This window comes from Seriola lalandi, unplaced genomic scaffold (assembly GCF_002814215.2).
Source record: "Seriola lalandi dorsalis isolate HSWRI2012SDOR001 ecotype SW California unplaced genomic scaffold, Sedor1 jcf7180002054694, whole genome shotgun sequence".
In the NCBI taxonomy this organism is placed as follows: Eukaryota; Metazoa; Chordata; class Actinopteri; order Carangiformes; family Carangidae; genus Seriola; species Seriola lalandi.
Genome location: NW_019525247.1, coordinates 707,836 through 731,805, shown reverse-complemented (window position 1 = coordinate 731,805; position 23,970 = coordinate 707,836). Strand labels below are relative to the sequence as shown.

The following is a 23,970-nucleotide window of genomic DNA, read 5'->3' as shown; positions in this document are numbered from 1 at the left end:
TCTGTGCCTTGTTGATGTGTAGCTTCATGTGTGTGTGTCTCTCTCTCTCTCTCTCTCGCTCTCTCTCTCTCTCTCTCTCTCTCTCTCTCTCTCTCTCTCTCTCTCAGGGCTCTGAGGAAACATCTGACCCAGTCAGAGATGCGCCGGGCGGCGAGGAAACCTCACCTCCTGGTCCGGATCAAGCTGCCGCCTCCCCCCCGCTCCCTGGCCATGCCCCTGCTCCCTTCCAGCACCAGCGAACCCATCGTCCTGGAGGACTGAAGGGGAGGATGATGGACGGGGGGGTCTTTTATCAGGACATGGGGTCAGGGGGGGGAGTTGGGGAGGGTCTGTGCTCAGGCCGTCAGTTACAGGCAGCACAGTTCGCCATACCAGTAGTTTTTTTATTTCCCTCTTTTCAGTGTCATTTTTCTTTAGTCCTCTGTTGCTTCCCAAAAGTTGATGTGTCCAACACACACACACACACACACACACACACATACACACATACACTTAAATGACTGTACATTTCCATCATGTAGAATGAGCAGACACACACATCACACACTGACACTCTGGGCTTCGTAGTATTTTATTCCAGATCCTGAATCATTTTCTCCCTTTTTAAAGCCGCCTGTTTTTAAATGTGTAATTTAAATCAAGATATTTCTCATCCTAAAACAATGGTGATAAAGCACACTGTTCCTCCATGTCGCTATCTTTGTGTAAATATATGCATCATTTACGGGGTGACACCCACAGTGTGTGAGGAGCTGGAGGAAGGAGACCACATGAGACACCTGTAGCAGGTAGACGGTCTAATTTGATTTGAGGTGAAGATTCACTCAGACGCTGTTCCACTCTGTTCAGGCAGGAAGAATCTGATGTGTTTGATCCGTCTGCCGCCATTTTACTCTGTAACTTTCCCATCATCAGTGAGGAGCTTCATCCTATCTGTGTCCCCCGTCGTATGGAAGTTCCTCAGTGTCAGAAATACGGAGTGAGCACAAAACAACTCGAGAGGTGCGGAAGTCGAGGTTTGGGACAGATGTGAGTGCAGAACAGGATTAAACGCAGAGTGTGCTCCATGTTCTGAGTCGGTGAGAGACTGGACTGTTAGATCTAAGTAATGTCTTCTGTTTCTACCGCTTATTTTCCTCTACTAAAGTTAGCATGCTAACTAGCTAGCCCAGGCCAATCCCGTCTCATAAGGGGAACTTTGAGATAGTGAAGCACTGTAGCATCCAGTCTGTATTCTAACCGTCACCTCTACCACACAAAAACACTTTTGGCAGCAGAGAAAACCTGAATACGTCACCTTTAAATTAATAATAAGTCATAATGTTCAGATTTATTTTGTAATTGATCAATAGATTAATCATTTCAGTTCTGATCAGGTTATTTTCCTGCATTCAAAAGGCCTTATTGTCTCTTTAGCCTCAACTGAATCTTGAAAATGATTAACTGTCGTCAAACAAGTGAAAAATGCACCAAGTTGAACAGTGAGATGTTTAAAGTCAGGATTATGGTGCGTTTACTGACTCCAGAGGTTGATCATGACTTCACAGTTCAGATTTGTTTTGTGCTCACTTGATAGTTTTGTGACTATTAAACTTCCACACCGCGTCCTCCTTCATGACGCATCACAGTGGGGTTTTTAATGCATTTCCTGTCGCTTGAACGCCACAGTCACCTTCACCTGAACCCCGGCGAGTCTGAACAGTCTGGAGCCGGGGGGGGGGGGGTATCTGTAGGTTCACAGTGTAGGAAGGACCATGTTGTGTTTGATGACATTCAAATGACTGTGGTTACCCGTGGAGTTACCGGCGGTGATGAGAGAACACGTTTGGCTTTGAGGTGACTTTGAATCCAAACTGTGTGAAGCCATAATGTGGAGAAGCCCTGAGGTGATGTTAGACTCAAGTCCCAGCATCTCTGACAGTGTAGTGTTTGTTTGGTCTGAATGAAGCTGACGCGGTTATGTCACTGCTCAGTCGATGAAAGTCTGTTAATGAAGCAGCAATATGTAAATGTACGGAAGACAATTAGGGCCAAAAAATGAGTTCTGAAATAAAAAAAAATGAAAGAGTCTGAGGTTTAAGTTTTTCTCCAAATGTTGATTCATTCAGAACTTTTTTTTTCACATGGCCTTAACTCTCTTCTGTAAATGTTGATGATGCAGAAGAGATGCGACGTTTCTGATTGGTTGACCATGTGAAAGGAATCTAGCTGTCTCGACATGTGCTTTCATTTGCTTTGTTTGTTTGAGTTCCCCCTGTTTATACCATTATGAAAGGGTAAGTACTTAAAGGAAGTTGTTAATTGGATAATTATAATTCCTGTGTCCCTCAGCCACAGCAGTGAGAGGTTACACTGGGTTTATAAGCAAGTCTGGTCCCAATGTGGGCTTTGTAATATTTCTCAAAAAAAAAGAAAGAAATTGAAGTGTTGAATTTGTAGCAAATACTAATCTGTGTAAAGTGAAACTGGCATATTGGAACTTTTTTACATCTAAAATGTGTAATTCTGCTCCATGACTGTGGAGATGGCTCTAACAGGCTACTGTACATGTGAAACATTGCTCTCCTTCATTGGGGTGGGGGTGGGCTGGTTGTTTGAACCAGGGGCGACATTGAAAAGGGAGGGGTGCTGATTTTTGTATGGTGGAGAGACAAACATGCTACAATTGAAAGTTTTTCTCAAGTGTTTTTTATTCCAATGTCTCTGTATCCTTTAATGTATCTTGATAAGAAAAGAAATAAAGAATTTTTTTTTCTTTGTGGTCAATGAGAGGTTTTTCTTGACTGTGTTGACCAGAGTCCAAGTCCTCTACTAACTATTTCCTAGATTAATTCATTCTTCTAACTTTAGACAAAAGTCTTGTACATCTACTTTATTCTAAGAGAAAATTTAGTGTGTGTGTTGTCTTAGATACAACAAATACAGGTCTAAATCCATCTGTTGCACAAAGCAATTTAATGTCTTAAACCGGACTGTGGTACAATGAATTCTGGGTAATTTAGACTTTCTTCATAATAAAAACAAATGGAGAAACAAGAAACAGCATCCAACCTCTCAGCTCTGTTTACCCCAGCAGAAAATGTTTGTCTTTTGGAAGAATTCATAAGTTACAAGGACGTTTTATTGGAAGAGTGAAACGGTAAAAAGGAAATCTAAGTTCAGTGACAACTGATGGCCTCAAACACATTAAGAAGGCAAGAAATTCCACTAATTAACTGTTGACGAGGCACATGTTGATTGAAAAGCATTGCAGGTGACGACCTCAGGAAGCTGTTTATATATTTATTTGTTGTATCCAGTCTCTCATCTGTACAAGGCCACATCACTGTGTCTACATCACACCTGACGTCTCCCCCTCTGAGACGCAGAGGGAAAGATCTGTTGTCCCGCCTCCCCCCAGGCCCGACCAGCCTCAGGTGTGCCGTCCTCACCGCCGGCAACAGACACCTGTTCTCCCTCCTGGATGTCTGTGTTACAGATGCCACGGTAACACGGCCCACAACTACTGCCTTTATTTGAGCAGACACCCTCTGGTACCTCTTCGCTCCTCCCCCCTCTACCCCTGCCTCCTCCTTGTCCTCCCCCCCTCTTGCCACCACACATTCACACACCACATCAACACTAGGCAGCAGCTGAGACCTGAGCTTCTATATGTGCTTGTGTGTACTTTTCATAATAAAAGGATGCCTGACATTATTAAGAAACAGATCTGTGGCTGATTTACTTCATGAATAATGTTCATGTCTGTGTGATCCACATGCAGTAAGAAGTCTGCTCCTCATCTTGTGGAAAAGGAGAGAGAGTCATTCAATTGTAAATATAATATTAATATAACTCATCTCAAAGAAAATGCAGGCCAGACAGATCTTCAGATCTTCAGATCACGGACACGTTCAGCTCTAGTTCTACTGAGCGTTTACTTTCACTTTACTGACAGAACAACAGGTGACAGGCACGAGAAGAAGGAAAACATTTAGTCTGTTTATAATGAAGCAGCTGAAAGGTCCGGGTCCCCTGACAGCCTCCAGGTCTATTTTAAATGACTTTTATCTTAATCTGAAAATCTCCTGCAGGATGTGCACAGCTGTTGATTAGGTAACAGGTTAAATGACACAGAGAAAGAGTTTTTTTTTCTCACAGGGAGAAGATGATCCGGATCCTTCTGCTCCTCTGTCTGTGGTCAGTAGTGCTGCAACCCACAAGTCTTTCATTATCAAGTAGCCCAGACTGGACCTTCTTGTTTTGTTCAACCAACAGTCCAAAACCAAACAATGATAATAATAATGATAATGATAAACTTTACTCATATAGTACCTTAAAGAAGAAGATAAATGAACAATAAAATTCAAGTTTTTAACTTTTCAAAACAGATTTTAAAAGAGTTTAAAGGTTTTACAGCATTGGGGAGGAGATATAAGAGAAAAGTGCAAAAATTAGGTAAATTGAGATGAAACGGTCTAAAATGATTAAATTAGTCAATACAATAAGAAACAGGTGAGTTATTTAATATAATAATAGACTGAAGAAATGAGAAGTAGATTCAGAGCCTGAGCCCTGAGAAAGCTCGCCTATAAAAATATGTCTTTATCAGGGATTTAAAAGAGGCTGAAGGACTCGCCGGTCTGATCTCCTCATTAACTGTCGTATTACAAAGACAAGCAGCTCATCTTCCTATATTATATATATATCATATCATTATATATATCTTCAAATATGTAGCATTGTTGCATTAAAAATGACTGAAACAACCGATTATTGGAGTGGTTAGTGTTGTGTTTAAGGCACTGTAAATTTGAGCCTTTGTAAACATGACAAGCACACACTGTGAAATCTAAATCAGCTCAGACTGTGGCTCTTTGAAACTGAATAAATCATATTACTGCTCAGATATAACGAACAGAGCCTCTTTATTGTGAAATATTTCTACATGAGCAGTCAGTTCCTGTTTCAGACTGAAACTGATGTCAGTGAACTCCTCATCATGTCCTGCTCTCCTCCACAGGGGTGTTTGGTGTTAAGATGCCTCCGAACCTCTATCAGGCAGAGGAGCACGACAACATCATCATCAGATGGGACATTCAGACCGAAGCCGACCTGTCCCTCACCAACCTCGTCTGTTTTCTCCTGTCGAAGCCTCTTGAGGTTTGGTATCGGATGATAGACGGTGTCGAGGATCCAGAGTCTCAGCATCAGCAGTTTGCAGGACGGACTCATTGTGACAGAGACGCTCTCAGAGAGGGACGAGTCACACTTCACGTGTCCAGAGTCACAGCTCAAGACTCTGGAAACTACTGGTGTGATCTGGCTGCTAATTATGACAGCAGCAGGAAGTGCTGGGCGGTGGAGGCCTCTGGTATGTAAATAGAGTATCTATCTATCTATCTATCTATCTATCTATCTATCTATCTATCTATCTATCTATACGCAGACACACACAGCAGAGGTGGGATCAAACAGTGGCCTTGTGACCTTATTAGGTCTTATAATACATCCATGCTTAGCTTTTACAGTATAGTACATTTTACAGCACATTTGCCCCTTTTATCATGACTAACAGTAAATTGACTAAAAAAATTTCTTTTTAAATGCTTTATCATACAAAACATTTTCCACTTTATCTTATTAAAACAATTAAACATTGAAATTGGAGGAAACAATCATAGCTTATTTATACATTTTTACATAGTAAAATATGAACAATACATACAAATAAAATGAACACAATAAAAGGAAATAAATGCCACATAAAAATAAGGACGATGGAACACAAATAATGAAAACAAGTATTTCGAAAGGACCAAAGGACTGATAGTAAATACTTTACACTAACTGGATACAAATGCATGAACATGAACGCACCAGCACACAGATGTAAGCCAGCTGCTAATCTGATTGGATGTCCCCAGACGCCCCTCTGACGTCAGCTCGAGCACACCTGATGCTCATTGATCCTGAAGGCGGGAGCTAAGAACCGGTTTAAAAGACAAACGCGGACAACCGTTACGTCGCTTGTGACTCCATAACAGAGCGGGAGTGTTAGGGTCCCTGCCGCCTCACAAACACACGGTTTTTACTGTAGCTCAGCGGGTCCTCTGGTTCTCAGAGCGGTTGTACAGGCTGTTTTCCCGCCGGGGCTGAAGTCACAACAAGCAGCTGTTCACCTGCCTGCGGCCATGTTCGAGGTGAGTGGACCGGTTTTACTTCATTCAGCAGGCGATGCTCTTTACTTCAACTGCTTTTCCCAACGTCCTGCAGCTAGTTCCTGCTCACTGTCAATGAAATGTTGTTACAGGGAACATTACATCTGTTTTAGACAAGTGAGAGTATAGGTCAGTCCAGTCATACTTGTCATATTTTAAACGATTCGATTAATTGATTAGCTTGATACTTACGTTTTTTTTCTTCTTGGTTACCATTGTAAAAAATGTGACGCATTCAGTTTTAAGGTTTTAAAATCTTATGACAAAACACTTCATGCATTTTATTTTGCTTGGATTTTATTTTCAAATCGATAGCTATTTTGATTATGAATCATTATCTGTGACACCACAAAATAAATTTTTTTAAAGTGAAAACTGATGTAATGGACTTACCATAAGCCCTGCAGGCAGTTTGAACTCTAGGAGATATCTTTACCTTTTAAAATGTGGAACACAGCAAGTGCTGTGATGTAATGCATTGTGGGATTGTTGGCAGGCAGTAGTACAGAAGTACATTTTTTTGTTCCATTGTGTAACCTTTTGAGATAGATAGATATACATACATACATACATACATACATACACACAATGACTAAATCTCAACTTCAGCTGTGCATGAAGCCTGTAAAATGAGCCCTGCAACAACTTAAAGAAGCCTTGTTGGGTGATGAGGCAGGACTTTACTGAAATCTGAAACTTTATTTATTTTTTTATTTTTTTTCAGACCAGTAGCGACGACTTGTTCCTGCCTTCCTGCCAAGATGAGGAGCTGGTTGACAACCTGCTGTCAACTGAGGATTTGGATGGCGATGGCGGCAGTGGTGGAGGAGAATGCAGTCTCTCCCTAGCTAAGGCCCTCCTTCCCCTGGTAGAGTCCTCCTCCCCTCCCCTCATCCCCTGGGTCTGCTCCACCCGCTACAAGACGGAGCTCTGCACCAGCTACTCCGCTACTGGGTTCTGCAAGTACGCAGAGCGCTGCCAGTTCGCCCACGGCCTCAACGAGCTCCACGTTCCGTTCCGCCACCCGAAGTACAAGACGGAGTTGTGTCGTAGCTATCACACGACTGGCTACTGTTACTATGGCAGCCGCTGCCTGTTTGTCCACAGCCCCACTGAGCAGCGGCCTGCCCTACGCCGCCGCAGGAACGTCCCCTGCCGCACCTTCCGCTCCTTTGGCGTTTGTCCATTTGGTACTCGCTGTAACTTCCTGCACGTCGAGGGTGGAGATGTTAACGGCAGTCTGGAGTCTCCTGATGTTGGCGAGGAGAAGACTCCATCCAGTCTCAGCCACCAGCTCCAGCCACAGACCAAGGAGTGGAGGCCTCGAGGAGCTCTATGCCGCACCTTCAGCTCCTTCGGGTTTTGCCTTTACGGCACACGCTGTCGCTTCCAGCACGGCCTCCCCAGCAAGATCAAAACGCCAGACCAGCATCAAGGAAGAGCCCTCCACCCTCAGCAATCTCTCTGCAGTTCAGGTTTACCTTCCCCCACCTCCCCCTTCACCTCAACCTCGTCGAACTCTTCAACCTCCTCCTCTCCTCCATCAACCTCTCCTCTGGCCACCCCGCCTGCAGAGGTCACGGCCCACAATGCGTTCACCTTCTCCAGCCAGCACCTGAGTGACCTGCTGCTGCCGCTGGCCCTCCACCTGCAGCAGCTGGAGAGCAGCAAGGCCCAGGAGATCTGGGACAACAGGGCGGTGTAACTGCATGTGGTCGTAGTCTGAACCAGCATCAGCACTGAACTGCACAGCTCAATTAAATCTTTTTTTTTCTTGTTTTTTTTATTATTTTTATTATTTTTTTTATATAACCTTTCCTTCCCAAGGACATTTTATTTTATTATATGTATTTTTTTAAATTTGCAGTTTGACTGTCTGTCAGCAGGTCAAGCAGGCCTTGAACTGTTCAGTTCTACTTCAGACATCTCTATTTCTGAACCTAGTCAATGCCTCCAGGTTCAGCTATGAGTGTAATTTTTTTTTTTTTTTTTTAAACTATTGTACATACTTTATTAATAAACTTAGTAAAGAGATGTCTGACCTCAGCATCATGAATAAACAATTTTAATCTCTAACCCTCTTGTTGTGTTTTTAATGCAAGTCAGCTTTGTAGATTTTCAGCACTGTTTATACTTGACATCTGTTTGTGCAACAAGGTGACAGTGCTGTTGTTGGAGGTTGAGGCAAAGAGACTTAACTACAAAGGTGAAAACCAAGCTAACTGGGGCAACTAGCAGCAAAATGGACTCTGTACTTAGTGAGGTTTTAATACTGTGCTGTGTCCCTCTCCTGTTTCAATATGACAAAGTCCAGCTCCCTTAGTGTTTTCCCAGTTTGGTGTGGAAGAACTTGACTGGTCTGCACAGCCCTGGGTTGAACTGGAACATGGCCTGTGATCTAAGGCTGAAGAGCAAAATTCAACATCTAGATTTTAGCCTGAACCAAGAAGTGTTGAGGCTATTGTTGCAGCGCCTTAATGATTGTCTTGAAATGACAGATTCCAGTTGATCACTATTTTAATCATTTTCAACTAGACTGACCAGCAGTGATAAACATTTCCCTTTTTTAATTCTTGGGTGCCGTTGCATGTAAACCATACATCCCTCCATCTAAGAGGGCGGACCGCCTGTGCTTAACCAACTGATCAGTGCACTTAATTTAGCCATGCCGACGTGCCGCTTGTTACGTAGTGGAAAGGGCGGGCAAGCTCTCTCGAATGGAGGCGACACATGGCGCTCATGTATGGATCACATTTAACACCACTAACTGAACTGTAGCACTGAATACTGTTCATAGGGCCCAGAAACCAACTCACCCTCTGTGTACCAAGCCGGCACAACTGTGCGGGCGAGTATTTGGAGCGCACCCTAAGTCTAATGCTCTCCCGCCGACCAATCATTCGCCTTCTCCTCCTGGTGCGTCACCGCTAGTAGTATATGGGAAAATGTCAACATATAGCGTCGTTATCCGGAGTTAAAGTGGATGTGGTGCGGTTTTACTCGAACTAATTACACTTAAATTAATGTTAAAAATACCGGATTTGTCCACCTCACCATATTTTATTTTCACTATACTGTTGCCTTAATTTGAAGAGTCTGACGGATGTGTTGCTTTCTCATGTTTGCTAACATGCTAACTTGGCACCGTGTGTAGAGAAGCAGCTCCGCCGATGTAAACTTCATTCTGACTGAACGGTGTTGAGCCTTTAGCCGTCCTCGCTAAGAAGGTAAATTTTAATTCAAATATTAAATTGCATCGCATTTTCTCTGCAGTTTTTAGACTATTTATTAGCGTAGCATCTTCACGTTAGGTGACTGTTGCTAGCTACAACCAGTGATGGGCCATACCTACTGAGTTGTTTCCCACTAATATACTTTCATCTAAATCATACGACAGATATTTATATTCCAAACAGTGTTAGTGGTCTTTACGTCATGGTTAGTTAACTTCCACTATACTTTTAAATGGTCTATTCCAGGCGATAGACAGAGCCCAGACTTCATTGTGCTAGCATGCTATACAAAGAATATGGTCCCGGAGAGGGAAAGTGTGTCTATTGAAAATGTGCTAATGGCCGTCATTAATATGTAACGGATACACCAGAAGTCAAGATATTTAAATTTGGGATTCAGTTGATCCACCAAGCTCGACTCAGTTTGGATGAAATCTAGAGCAGCTGTGGGAGTGTAGTCGTATGGAGCCAGCTATCTTCTGGAAGTCCAGTACGGAGTCTGCTAGTCTGGTCTTAGACGATGTAAAAGTAATTAGAAACTGTCAAGAGTATCAACGTACGGTGTTTTTCCTTGTCAGTTTTCAGTGGTCGCTGAGCATGGCGGACCGGGAGGAGCGCCGCTTCGCCGAGATCTCCCGAGAGTCTGTCAAATTCATGGCCGAGAGTACAGGCGTGGAGCTCGGCGACGATGTGGCGGGTCTGCTGGCCGAGGACGTTTGTTACCGGCTTCGGGAGGCGACACAGGTCAGTGCCGCCTCGCTGCATGGATAGTGTGCATTGTCAGGTGTTCACAAAAATGTACAGGCAATATTCTCTGAACCTTTGGGTGTGTTAGTCTGAAACGGGGGAGCTACCGGGAGCTCGCGAGCCACATGTTGGAGACCCCTGACCAACAACACTGATGTCATGTTGTCATTGTGTTGTTTTGTGCCACACAGAGCAGCTCACAGTTCATGCGACACGCCAAGAGGAGGAAGCTGACGGTGGAGGACTTCAACAGAGCTCTGCACTGGAGCAATGTGGAGGTTAGAGTTGCCATGTTCACAGTAACACCCTCCAGTCAGCAGCAAGTCTGCACAGTCAGACTGACCTAACATGAACATGCTGCAGTTTTCTCTGCCTTCAAACTGTTTCATGTCTGTATGTTGAGCAGGCAGTTTGTGGCTACGGGGCCCAGGATGCTCTGCCTTTCCGTTCAGTGAAGGAAGGAGAGCTGTTCTTCATCGAGGATCGGGACATCAACCTGGTCGAACTGGCTCTGGCCACCAACATTCCCAAAGGCTGTGCTGAGACCATGGTACGAGGTACGACCCGCTGCGCCGTTACAAACTACAGACACAAGTCCATATCCCTGGTCTTTGGATCAGAAGGTTTATATTGCTTAGAAGTTATTTCTCCTGTCTTCTCTTCACATCAGTGAATGTTTCGTATCTGGATGGGAAAGGCAACCTGGAGCCTCAGGGGACCGGTAAGGCTCTACCACACTGTGACTAGACACTTGTCCACACAGCCTGAACAGCTTGTCAGCAGCAGCTACAGTTGCTGTAGTTATGAAGAAAGTGAAACACGAGCTGTAACGTAGGAAAAGAGAGCTGATAAACATATTGACCAGCTAAATATTGAACTGTTCCTTTAATGATTTCTGCCTCTGATGAGTGTATCGGTGTCGCTCTGCTGGTTCTGACCTCACTGTTGACCTGCCTCAGTTCCCACTGCAGTGCAGTCTCTGTCAGACGACCTGTTGAAGTACTACCAGCAGATCACACGGGCCATCCTGGGAGAGGACCCCCACCTGATGAAGGTAACTTGCTGCTGAACACAGCCTCACATCCTGTGTGGATAAACAGTGTGTTACTCAAACTTTTGTCTTTGGTGTGTTTCAGGTGGCTCTGCTGGACCTCCAGTCCAACTCCAAGATCGCTGCCCTGCTGCCATATTTTGTTTATGTCATCAGTGGGGTGAGTTTTCCAGATGCACCAGTCCAACTTTTTATACCAGTCCTGATATGTCAGCTCAGTGTATCTGCTGATGCTGATGCTGATGATAATGGTAATCTTTATTTATAGAGCACTTTTCAAAATCCACGTTACAAAGTGTTTGACAAAGGTGGGAAAATAAGATAGACAAGACATTTACACAATTAAAACAATCAGGTGTATAAAAACCAATAGAGTCATTTTAAGAGACAAGAAACACTTCAAGGGAACGTAAAACCAGGAAAAGCTTTTAAGAAGAGACCCTTTTTATGTGATCAAATTTTTTATTTTATTTAAAAAAAACATCAGCTCTTGCATATTTCTATAAATTTAGACATGAATTCTTTTAACATAACATACAAACATGCCGCTCTTATTTATCCATGTACATCATGGCATTCAGCAGCTGCATGACAAAAGGTTTGTAGACGAGGTCACAGATCAAACTGCTGCTTGTCTTGTAGATGTATCCTTTGTCTTTTGAAGCCACCATCTGTAAAAAAAAAAAAAAAAAAAAAGTAGGTAAAATACTGCTAGTGTGTGTGAGTGTTTTTCTGTTTCTCCCTGTGTTGATCTTGTGGGTGTGTCTGTCCAGGTGAAGTCAGTGAGCCACGACCTGGAGCAGCTCAACAGGCTCCTCCACATGGTGAAGAGCCTGGTCCAGAACCCCTACCTGTACCTGGGCTCGTACGTCCGCAGCCTGGTCTCCAGCGTCATGTACTGCATCCTGGAGCCGCTCGCCGCCTCCATCAACCCGCTCAACGACCACTGGACCCTGAGGGACTACGCCGCCCTGCTGCTCAGCCATATCTTCTGGTGAGCAGATCACAGCTGGACTTGATCCAACAGCTTCAGATGTTAGAGGAGCAAATCATCAGTAAATGGGATCCTGTTACCTCATTAATACCACTAATATTTTACAATATATGACCATTTAATTCACAATATTTCACCTTTTTTACCTGTGAGATGTACTCATCACAGCCTCTAACAGTATTTTGCCATTTACATTGCACTGAAACACTTTACTGACACCTTTACAACACTATTTAGTGTTGCTGCATATAAAGTGCTTTTATCTGTGGAGGAGACCAGAGCTGAAACAATAAGGTGATTCATTGATTAGCTTGTCAACAGGAAATTAATCAGCAACTGTTTTTATATGTTTATTCATTTAAATCATTTTTTGAAGCACCAGCCTCAAGCTTTCACTGGTTCCAGTCTCAGTTGTGAGGATTTGAACAGAAAGTCTGTGGATTGTCGACTGTTAGTTTAACAACTTTAGACTTAAGTGAAAAAAAAATGTATTCTAAATTTTCTGATTATTTTAAACACAAAGCAATAAATGAATGAGCAGATTAATCAATGATGAAGATGATCATTAGTTACAGCTGGATCAGACTCACTGGTGAGACCTGAATTCTCAATATAAAACCAGAATCTCTCCTTAGTCTGTTTTGTGTTGACTCCAGACTTTATGGACAGTATTCCTGAATTAAACTGTCAGAATTAGAATCTCTCTTGTTAAAGTGACATGTGTCGTGCTTCTGTCCACCTGCTGAATGTCTGATGAAAGTCCAGTATTGATCCTCCTTGTGCACATGTGTCTCCCTACAGGACTCACGGTGATCTGGTGAGTGGTCTCTACCATCAGATCCTGCTGTCGCTGCAGAAGGTTCTGTCTGATCCAGTGAGACCGCTCTGCTCCCACTACGGAGCCGTGGTAGGGCTCCATGCTCTGGGATGGAAAGTACGTTCACTGCCTCCGTGTGTGTGTGTGTGTGTGTGTGTGTGTGTGTGTGTGTGTGTGTGTGTGTGTGTGTGTGTGTGTGCGCGCTGTATCAGCTGTATACTACTAACCTGGTAAGGTTGTGATATGAATGCTGTCATTGTTGTATGACTCAGTCATAAAAAAGTAAATACTTAGACAAAAGGAAGCTGCTGGTTTTACTTCAGGCACATTCACACAGAGCCAAGGACATAGTTAAAATGCCTTTATTGTGTTTGGACATATCAGTGAAATATGGAACAAAAAAAACCCAAAAATGTGAAAAACGCAGAGCGGTTTCGAGCACCACGACCCTGGCTGCACAGCGTAACTTCCTGTGTGGGTTACTGCTTCAGTGCAGAGAGGAAGAATTGATTTCTGGGAAAACTTCTCTTTTATCTGATTTTGAAATGATAAAGTTGATTAATAAAATATGTGGTATCAGATCAATGCAGAGACTCTTGTACTCTCTGATACCTGATGCTGCATTTTACCATATTGTCTGGTACTGGAATCAGTATTAGATCAACTCTGCTTGTGAGTTCGTTTTAGGGGTCAAACCTAAAAGTGAGCATCAGTCTTTTTGGCCAGTTTACAATTAAACAGTAAAGAGTAGCTGTGTTGCACTGAATACAATTCAAATGGAAATATCCTTGTTGTCTTGTGCATCCTTTTATACATGTTTCTGCAAAATTCAATTTGAAATATTCTGTATCTTTGTAAACTACAGACTGGCTCCATCTGACGCCTCCATTTCACTGCTGTAAATATTTTTGGGATATTGTCTTCAGTGCTCGCTGTAAACTGTGGGGTCCAGAGGTCTGACACCACTTCCTCAGAAGATCATGAATTGGAGTCAAAAACTGTTTTCTGCTCGGTGTCTGAGAATAATCTGATATAATGTGTGTGTATTCGTGTGTGTGTTCTGTCGTTGACAGGCTGTGGAGAGAGTTCTGTTTCCACACCTTCCTGCCTACTGGGCCAACCTGCAGGCCGTGTTAGACGACTACTCTGTATCCAACGCTCAGGTCAAAGCAGACGGACACAAGGTGTACGGAGCCATCCTGGTCAGTTCTGCAGAGACACCTGTGATATCACACACAAGTCGTTGTTGTTGGTCGTCTCATTAAAGTTCACCAGAGGAAACGTCACTGAGTCAGATTGAATATTCACGAATGTGCCAGTGACATTATGAAATACCGTGTGTTGTCCTCAGGGCGGCGCTAGACAAAAAGAAAAAAATCTTTTGGAGACCATGAAGTAGATTTCATGGTCAGAGATCTACCTGTCAGACCAATCAGCTGACAGACTGGAACCGCACCTAAAGTCTCTCTCCTGCCTCCAGTTAGTTCAGAACTCAGCAGCTCGACTTCTTAGTTTTGTTCTTGGTTTTAACAGACGACATCACATCACCCTGATCCTCGCCTCCCTTCATTGGCTCCCTGTTGTTTTAGAATTGGTTTTAAAATTTTACTGATCAGCGAGCTACATAACAGAACTATTAACCCCATACGAGCCAGTACGCAGCCGTAGATCCTCAGGCCGGTCCTTCTGCTCGTTCCAAAGTCGAGGCTTAAATCTTAAGGTGACAGTGCTTCTGTCATCAGGACCCCTCAGCTGGAGGAGATGAGGCAGTGACTTGTTTTAAATCACCTCTTAAAACTCATTTTTATAGTCTGATGATGTCTTTTTAATTGCCTTTTTTAATCGTCTCAATATCGCCCTTTAACTGCTTTAACTGTGCGTGCATGTGTGTTTTTATACGACATCTGCTCCCACTAATTGTCCTTATCTATACTGAAGCATGTTGTGTGTATGTCTGCTCGGCCTTTGACTCAATGCTTTTGATTTGTTTTTTCAAAGCACTTTGGAAACTCTGTTTTTAAAACTCTATATAAATACAGTTATTATTATTATTATTATTATTATGATGACGATGACGTCACATGACACGTTCTCCTCTCTGTGGCAGGTGGCAGTGGAGCGGCTGCTGAAGATGAAGGCTCTGTCCCTGTCTCAGCCGGCAGACGGAGGCTCCAGTGCTCAGACCAGCTCTGTGGGCGGAGCTATAGGTTACAGAGTGAGCTCCCCCGGCCTCAGCCCCCCTCCAGAACCTCTGTCCGAGGCCACGCTAGGAATCGCCAGCCACCTCCAGGCGGGCGGGGCAGGCTGTCCCTGGGAGGAGTGGACCCCCGTCCCCCTCCCTGCCATGTACTGTGAGCTCTACTCCTTCTTCGGAGACAGCCTCGCCGTCAGGTTTAGTACTGGACCGGGGTTCGGCAGCTACCCCCCCTGCACCCCATCCCAGCTCAGTGATACCAGGAAGGAGCCTCCCGGCCCCGCCTCCAACCCCGACACCGCCCGAAAAATGCCACAGCTGACTGCCAACCTCAACATCAGCCCCAGGCATGATGGGAGTCCTCGCACCGACCCGGCCCCGCCCAGCCTGGCGGCCACAGGATCAGGAAGGTAAAACAAACGGATCTGGTTTCAAACCAGATTATTCAGTTGGTGTTTGAACAGAGCGTTTCTGACTTTGTTTTCCTCTGTCAGGTCGCTGACCCGCTCCTCCTCCTCCGTGCAGCGATCCAGATCTTCCTCTTCACGCTCGGGTCAGCGCTCGGCAGGTCTGTCCCGGGACGTTTTCCCTAAAGCTCGCTTCACCTCTCCTCAGACGGGACCCACGGCCTTCTCCTTTCTCATTGGTGGCCGACAAATGGGCCGCCGCTGCCAAGGCCGCCGCCCCTTCCAGACCACTTTCGCCCCAACTCCACCTCTCTCTGCCATCCCACCACGTGCCTACGCCCACAAACTGCCCGTCATCGGCCGGGTGGGCAAACCTGTCCGCCGCTGGGCGTGTTCCCATTACTCCCTTCACCTGCCTCTGTAGAGAGGACGGACGGAGACGGACCTCAGACTGCTGCACTGCACAGCAGGGCTTCACTGCTACAAACATTATATTCATTTTTGTCATCCTGAAGTCTTCTGTGATGTTTTCAGAGTTGAACTGTAAAGATTCAGTTTTATTATCATGGTGGAAAATGACACATAATAATCCACTGAGACAGTAAAGGTTCAGACTGACTTAAAGCCACAATGTGGAGGAGTTAAAACAGTGAACTCCTCCACCCTCCACCCCCCGATGTGTGTGACCAGGAGACGATGTCAGCAGCTCAGACTGCACCAAACTCTTCACCGTCATCACCAGATTCATTTGAACGATGCTTCAATCACACAAAAACATCTACAGAGTTTAGTGTGAAGTGGGAATACGTGAGCTACTGAGAAGATGATCGTACAGAAAGAAAAAACTGAAAATAAATAAAACACAAGCAGATAAAAATGTAACTTTAGACTCCATCCAGCTGTAACTTTAACAGCTGGATGGAGTAACACGCTGCTAATTCAAATAGGCTAATGCTGAGTGTTTAACCAGTACCTCCATCACAGTGTTAAAACGCTCAGTGTCAAACATCAGTTTCCCTTTTGTTCTGTAAACTTGTCTCACAGTTTTCAGTTTTTCCTTTTCATGAGTTTCACATTGTTAAATATGTTTTTCTCTCCAGCTGTTTGGAAACTGAAACTTTTACTCATAAGCTTTTCTCTTCTTCACTTGTAAAGGATTGAACTCTCTCAGCTGCCATAGTTTTGACTTAATCTTCCTCAAATAGTTTTAATCGCCGACCCCGGTGGTGTCACTCCATCACTCATCAGATCACTCACTCTTCAGTATTGACACTGAACTGACTAAACTCTTCACACTGACGTAAAGAAACAAAGAACAGCAGCTGATTCTCATCTGAGAAACTGGAACCAACAAATATCCACCAAATCTGATTGATTTATGACTCCACTGATTAATTATCAAAACTGTTGATTAGTTTCCTGTTGGGCAGCTAATTGGCTGCTCAACTACTTATTTAAGCAGGAGACTCAGAATTAGTTGAGGGGTCTTTTCTGTAACAGTTGCATCATTTCGGTGAATGGATGTGATGAGAGGAGCAGAATGTTTCAGTCTGAGCCTGAACCCTGTCAGACCTGAACCTCATGAACCGGATTCTACAAACACAGAAAAAGAACACAGACTGATTTTCAGTGATGGAGGATATTTGTATTATTTGTGACTAAAGTCTTGGAACATGTAGAACATTCAGTCCTGAAAGGATTTGAACAAGTTTGTAAAATTTTCGTAGAATAAAAATATCTGTTGTACATTTGAAACCTTCATTTAATCCTCTTGAGTCCAGAAATGTCTGACTGACCTGTGTAATCCAGACCAGGTCTGAGTCTGTGACCCGGTCTGCCCAGTCTGTAGAGAACCAGCAACCAGTTCCTGTCCTCACTGGGACTGCTGGTCCAAGTGAACCGCCTGTTTCTCTCCCACCTGCTCTTCACTCTGTTGGGAGGGGTGGTGTTCACAGCCGCGGAGAGGCGGGTGGAGAGGGAGGAGACTGCTGAGCTCCGGGACGGAACTGATTTCACCTCATCACCTTTATGTGTCATCGTCACTCTGATCACTGATCAGCGTGGGTAATACGCAGCAGGGAAGTTTATTAATGAATGAAAAACAGCTGATCACTCTGTCACTCATTGTTTTATCAGCGATATGTTAGAAAAGTTCATTAACAGTTGAAGTGGATGGACACACCACCGTCACTGGATCTCTGCGACACTGAAGAGAACTTAAAAACATGAAGATTCTGAACGAAGCTCTGCAGATTTTATAACATCTCTTTTCTAGATGAAAGATTCTGCTGCAGGAGCAGTCTGCTTCACAGACACTTCAACAAGAACACATCACACACACTGCCGCCTCGATGGCTCACCTGGTAGAACGAGTAACACATAGGCTTAGTCCTAACTGCAGTGGCCGTGGGTTCGAGTCCCACCCCCTTTGCTGCATGTCATCCCCTCTCTCTCCTGACTTTCCTGTCTCACTCTCTCTCTCACTGTGACTATCAGAATAAATGTAAAGCATATGAACTCAACATGTGGAGGATGCTGAGAGTCCAACAGGTGTTGAAGGTCATTAAAGGTCGGAGGAGGTAAAAAAGTCAGGGCTGTCAGACAGTGAAAAGTTCAACCCACAAGTTTCTGAATGACCTTATAGAAGCAGCATTTACAACTTTGACCACAAGGTGTCACTACTGACTAATGTTCAGCTGAAGAGCAGGTCTGCAGGAGACTGAGAGACACACACTGAGTCCATCATTGGTTCTTTATTTCAATATAAATATGTAAGATATAATTGTGTGTAAATGGTGAATAAAAGCTGCTGAGTGACGGAGTGAGGCGTGCGTGTGCTTTGTGCTGATAAGAGGCGTGGGACATATCAGCTCACACTGAGCCTCACACTGTTTGCACAAGCAGAACATACACACAGCCTGTTAATTCAGCTTTTATATTATCACAGTTACATCACATCAGTTTTCCTCTGTTCCACCCGCAGGAAAACTTTTATTAGCACCAGAGATTTAAAGGGCTGTTACAGCAATTTAGCTTTGATCCATGATAAGAGATCACAAGGGAAGCACCGGAGATATTCTGACTTTTAGTCCCAAGTCAAGCGAGTCAAGAGTCTTTAGTCAAGCTTCAACTAGAATCCCCTCCTCCTGGTTGTTTCTTCCACCAACCAGTCAAGTTACAGCATTCAATAAGGGCCAGAAATGTTTTTGCAGAACATTATGATGTCACAGTGAAGTTGAGATCACCGTGACCTCGAACTTTGACCTTTGACCACCAAAACCTAATCAGTTAATCCTTGAGTCCAAGTGAATGTTTGCGCCAAATTTGAAGAAATTCTGTGAAGGCGGACGGACAACCTGAAAGCATAATGCCTCTGGCCGTGGCTGTGGCTGGCGCGCAGGCATAAAAATGGTGTGTCCTACACTTCCCATGATGCAACTTGATAGCATTGCAGAAACGGAATGAATCAGACAGATTTACTTTCCCAGCATCACTTTAGCTTCAGTGATGAACCACAGAAATACAAGTTGTCCTCAGTGACTGTGGGCAGATCTCCCTCACACTGCTGATCAGTACATCTGTGGTGAATGCTGCTTTAATGAACCCCCTGACTGACGGTCAACACCGGAGCTGTAACAGAGGCCCCGCTGTGTCTTCTCCTACTATGGCTCTGTTTGTCTCTGAGGACTCTGGGAGGGAGCTGCCATGAATCTGAGCCTGTGCCCAGCACTGCCAGCTCCACCCCTCCCTGCAACACACACACACACACACACACACACACGCACACACACACGCGCGCACACACGTGAGGTCATCAGTCTTGTTAGATCTCCTCCTCGACATGCTGAGTGTTAACACCGAGGGGGCGGAGATACATGTTTTCATATGAATCATGTGAAAAATCTTTCTTATATCAAATATATTGTTATTTTACCTACAATCATTGTCACTATAATATATATACATTTTTTAAGAGCTAAAATCTAGCAGATGTAACCATGAACTGACACCTTGTTTTTAATAACACTGATGTTAGATTTGGCCCCAAAGATGATCCTTTGTGATATTAATGATTAAAAACTATGATATTAATAAATAATCAAAATTAAAATTAGACTGCTGCTACAAAAGCTTCCTGTCTCAATTGACTCACGTGTGAAAGTGGAATATGAAGCGTGTTAATGTTTGGTGTAAGTTCGGACCTCCACATGAAGAACACTGAGGTCGGCACAGCGAGGGAGCGGGGAGCGATGACAGTAACCACCTCCACCCTAGGGAAACACAGAGTCAGAGCCTGCAGGTGGAGGCCGTGTGGAGGCGGAGCGTACGAAATGAAGAGGTGAACAGCAGCTGTAGCAGCATGTGTCAGCATAGCTCTCAGGTGAGTGGTGTGCAGGCAGGAAGTAAAACAGGGAGCGGAGGACTTGATCACACTGCAGTGACTGGTCCAGAGTATGTGGACACACACTCCCAAATTCACACACTTTATCATGTAGTGTATTTGACGTGTCGGAAAATATGTGGCAAAATTCACCCATTAAAGTTAAGTGTGATGAATTATTTCTTCTTTTTGTGAGGTGTGTTTGTTTACTGTCTTACCAGCTGTAAATGAGACAGGCCCAACATGTGATATGTGAGCTACTGAGCTAGGAGCTAGGCTAGAAGTTTCCCTTCTGTCAGTGTGTGTGTGTGCTGAGCCTGGATAATCATGTTCTGGACTCTTCTCTGTACACACAGACAGAGGAAGCTGATTTATTTTAATAATTAGAAACCACAATATAAAACAAGGACTCGTCAGTTTCAGTCAATGTTGGAAAATAATGTAAAAATCTAAGTGAAATCAACAAATGAACTAAACACAGCAAAAGTTTCTAGAGGACAGAAATATAAATATTCAATTTTTTTCATCACAATCCGATACAGACATGTAATAAATTACATATATGTCCCTATATCAAGAGTCATGTTGCCATATATGTCATCTGTAAAGGGATATATTATTATCAAATATAGAAAGAGGATATAGGCTTATAACATATATGAAATACCCAAAGTTAAATTTATATATGTACATTAAAAATATCAATATGATTTTTTTATATGGTTATGTTGCGAAAATATTGTATATGTTGAATGATCTATTTAATTTATCTATATACAAGGTTATTAAAACAACATACACAAAAAAATTCAATATGCTTATATTTTTTTTGTTAATTTCTTATTATTGTCAATATATGAAAGTGAAATATAATATTTACATATATGTTTTTATTTTATATGTACATGCATTTCATGTATGCAAAATCAATATGTGTACATATATATTACATTTGCATATGGGAATGACAAAAACGGTTGAATCTGAATTGTTCTGTTGTGTTTTCAGCTGAGTCACTATCGTGGTTCTTCACTATCCTCTTCCTCCAGTCAGCAGTTTACAGCTGCACAAGCACAGATATGACGATGATGATGATGATGATGATGGTCGTGGTCATGACAGCCTTGTGATGGCCGGTCATCAGACACATGAGCCTCCTCAGAGCTGGGTCAGAGACTGTGTCAAATACCACACAGACAACTGTTGTCCCCAGTGCCGCCTCTCACACAAGGCGTCCAACAAAGACTCAAAGCAAGTGTGTTCTTGGTCACATGATCAACAACAGTTGCTTCAAGGGAAGTGAACTGTTGGGTTACAGCTGTAACACTAAAACTCTCACTGTTAGCCTCCTGCTATTACAATTGCTGCTGTTTGGCTAATTTCAAAGCTGCACCAGTCAATATTTTTACGTGAGCAATGTGTCACATGACGTTTACTGTTACAGGTGTTGTTAACAGCATGAGTGATTTAACCATTAGTATCTGTGTATAAACAAGCCACTGCAATCCTAACAAGCTAATTAGCCAGCAAATGAATTAGCTTTGCGTTAGCCTTCAAGCAAGATGCCCAGCTGTGCTAACAATGCTAACGGGAGTGTATGCTAGCCACAGTTATTAAACCGGCATGCACTGTAGTCTCAGCTCCACACACGCCCCTCCTCTTTGCCCATTCTGGATTAGCTGGGAGTTATGGGCGGAGTCAGACACTGCCAAGATGGCGGTGGCAGCGCAGCTCACTCTGAGCCTCAGAACCGCTCTTCAGAAACCTGTGGGTGACGTTACTGAGGCTACGTCCATCTTTCATTAGTCTATAGTACCAGGCTGTAAAATGTTTGTTTGTTTGTTTCTGCTGTAAAGTTGGACATTTTAACATGGGAGTCTATCTCACTGTCGGAGACAGACTCTAGTGGTCATTAGAGGAACTGCAGCTCAGTGTTGGCTTCATTTTTCAGCCTGTCCAAAACACCTTTATGATCACCCTGAATGGCCATTATAACTGTACATTAAAACACTTTCAATTCAGCTTTTAGCCACAGTAACGTGTTTGCAAAGACAATGAAAACATTATTGTAATCCTTTGCCACAGTATAAGAAAATCATTGAAGTTATATAACAGTCCGTCCTTTGATGACATGTAATTCCATAGTATATGATGTTATGTGGAGTAAACTTAAAGGTCATTCATGTGACTTTACTGTAGACTGTTGCATCATGGTTGCAGGGACAGCATGGTGTTCTGTGACCTTCTTAATATTGTGACATATGCTCTGGCTGCCTGTTGCCCTCTCTGTGCCTGTGACAGACAGCTCACAGGTGTTTGGCTTAGCCAGGCTATATTTACAAAGGTCATAGATGGAAGTGTGGGGCATGATATCAGCAGGGATCTGATTACTCCCCCAGTGGTAAATATCAAGTGCATGTCCCCTCCATACCCACAATGAGTGATTGTCTCATGTTCAGTATTTTCTCTCAGGTGTTTATACAGTAAATATACATAGATACAGACAGGTGACAAATGAAAGGACCTGAAAAATGAGAGGAAACAGGGTGCCAGTGCCCCCATCCACGATGTGAATCTGATCCTATGGCCTTACATTACAGAGGTTGTGACCTCAATGTCATAAGTGCAGAAAATATTCACCTTGTTCAGAACTACCAAATTAAAAATCCGCATATACTGTAGAAAAAGACTCCATCGGCCTTTATTAAAAGTGTATTAAAAGTATACTTTAAACACACAGTCTGTAACTTTGGTTTGGGTGATGTCATGAAATAGCGTGGGATCATGAGAGTTGTTGTCTTCACCACCATTACCGGCAGCTCCTCCTGGTTTGGATTCCTTCAGTGTCAGTCGAATTATATTAAAGTCAGTGTTTGAGCTGAGATTGATGCTAACCTTTGTTCTGATTGTTTCTCTGATAACTTATGAACCAGACGTTCAGCAGGTGTTTACCAGCAGCTGAATTATCCACAGAGGTGTCCTCCTCTCCATAACAAACACACCAGGAGATTAAAACCAGTAGAAAATGGGAAAATGTAAGAACACAACTCAACAACATATAAAACAGAGGTCTAATAGGTTTTAGATGTTTTCATGTGGAAAAGTTACAGACTATAACTTTAACTTTAATTCAAAACTATTTTGTCTCATCTGTCACCAGCTGCAGTAAAAATGCAGCTCAGGTTTCACATGACTCTTGTTCCAGTAATCAGGAGTAGACTGAGATTTATAAACATTGTTTTCTCACAGCTGAGGTTTCGTACCACTTCTCAGTATCTTTATGTTCATTAATGTAATGAGGAAGTAGAACATAAACATGTTGACATTGGCCTTGTATACTGGTCAAATGTAGACTCATTGTACGTTGCAATGCCCTGGACTCCAAAACAGGAAGCACACCAACCAACGGGTGGCCTCAGCCTGCAGGCAGGAAGTGGATTGTTTAAGAATGACTTTACCTTGTAGTTACCACCATGACACCCTTCCACTCCAACCCCCATCTCTGACCTAACCCCCTGCTTTTCAGAGCTGTCACTGAACCACAGGCATCAGGAAATGCAACTCCCAGAATAGTTTCTAAGATAAACATAACATCACCATGACGGAGCTTTGGCAAAACACCAACTTTAAAAAACTGCTATTCCCAGATGTGGAGACTCCCGTCTGCTCTTCCGCCATTCTTGCCTTATTTTTACTTGGCCAGATGCAGCTGTTTCCCAGGGTGCCAGCAGAGCTGAGGGGATGGAGGATGCTGACAGGGAGGGTTCAAGCCATTCAAGGAAACACGAGGGACTGACCTGGAAGCTGGGAGTGTTTCGTCATGTGGGGTCCCACAAGGCTCTATATTTGGCCTAAACATATCTTATTTGTATATGCTACCTTTTGTCATATTATTTATCTTAATATCTATTATTATCTTTGTTCTATTGTTCTGAGCCCAGGAATT

At 43.5% G+C, this 23,970-nt stretch overlaps 3 protein-coding genes across 5 annotated transcripts in view; all 3 read left to right on the top strand.

Annotated features, from left to right (window-relative positions):
- Positions 1–2,766, top strand: part of mta2 (metastasis associated 1 family, member 2) — a 38,549-nt gene extending 35,783 nt beyond the window's left edge. For both annotated transcript variants that reach the window (XM_023423846.2, XM_023423845.2), the window contains exon 18: positions 108–2,766. In XM_023423846.2, coding sequence (XP_023279614.1) covers positions 108–261 — 154 coding nt within the window. In that variant the 3' untranslated portion in view covers positions 262–2,766. The remainder of the gene's footprint in view (positions 1–107) is intronic.
- A 1,229-nt stretch (positions 2,767–3,995) lies between these two features.
- Positions 3,996–17,389, top strand: taf6l (TAF6-like RNA polymerase II, p300/CBP-associated factor (PCAF)-associated factor). Of its 2 annotated transcripts, XM_087178652.1 has the most exons (13): positions 3,996–4,179; positions 5,003–5,353; positions 10,012–10,177; positions 10,372–10,458; positions 10,587–10,737; positions 10,851–10,901; positions 11,140–11,234; positions 11,317–11,391; positions 12,005–12,225; positions 13,027–13,159; positions 14,116–14,244; positions 15,150–15,646; positions 15,731–17,389. In XM_087178652.1, the coding sequence occupies exons 3-13, from the start codon at positions 10,031–10,033 to the stop codon at positions 16,065–16,067; spliced, it is 1,923 nt and encodes a 640-aa protein (XP_087034778.1). In that variant the 5' UTR covers positions 3,996–4,179; positions 5,003–5,353; positions 10,012–10,030; the 3' UTR covers positions 16,068–17,389. The 2 variants fall into 2 exon arrangements, with proteins under 2 accessions (XP_087034778.1, XP_023279543.1); XM_023423775.2 differs by lacking the exons at positions 3,996–4,179; positions 5,003–5,353 and adding an exon at positions 9,118–9,427.
- Positions 5,361–7,990, top strand: cth1 (cysteine three histidine 1). Its single transcript, XM_023423910.2, has 2 exons — positions 5,361–6,182; positions 6,925–7,990. The coding sequence occupies exons 1-2, from the start codon at positions 6,174–6,176 to the stop codon at positions 7,903–7,905; spliced, it is 990 nt and encodes a 329-aa protein (XP_023279678.1). The 5' UTR covers positions 5,361–6,173; the 3' UTR covers positions 7,906–7,990.
- Positions 17,390–23,970: the final 6,581 nt, after the last annotated feature.

What these genes read in the sequence shown, in the direction of transcription:
- taf6l (XM_087178652.1), top strand. Translation starts at nt 10,031, where the DNA reads ATGGCGGACCGGGAGGAGCGCCGCTTCGCCGAGATCTCCCGAGAGTCT. An exon ending in CCTGGAGCCTCAGGGGACCG is followed by an intron (nt 10,902 to 11,139) that starts GTAAGGCTCTAC and finishes GACCTGCCTCAG; the next exon opens with TTCCCACTGCAGTGCAGTCT. An exon ending in AGGACCCCCACCTGATGAAG is followed by an intron (nt 11,235 to 11,316) that starts GTAACTTGCTGC and finishes GGTGTGTTTCAG; the next exon opens with GTGGCTCTGCTGGACCTCCA.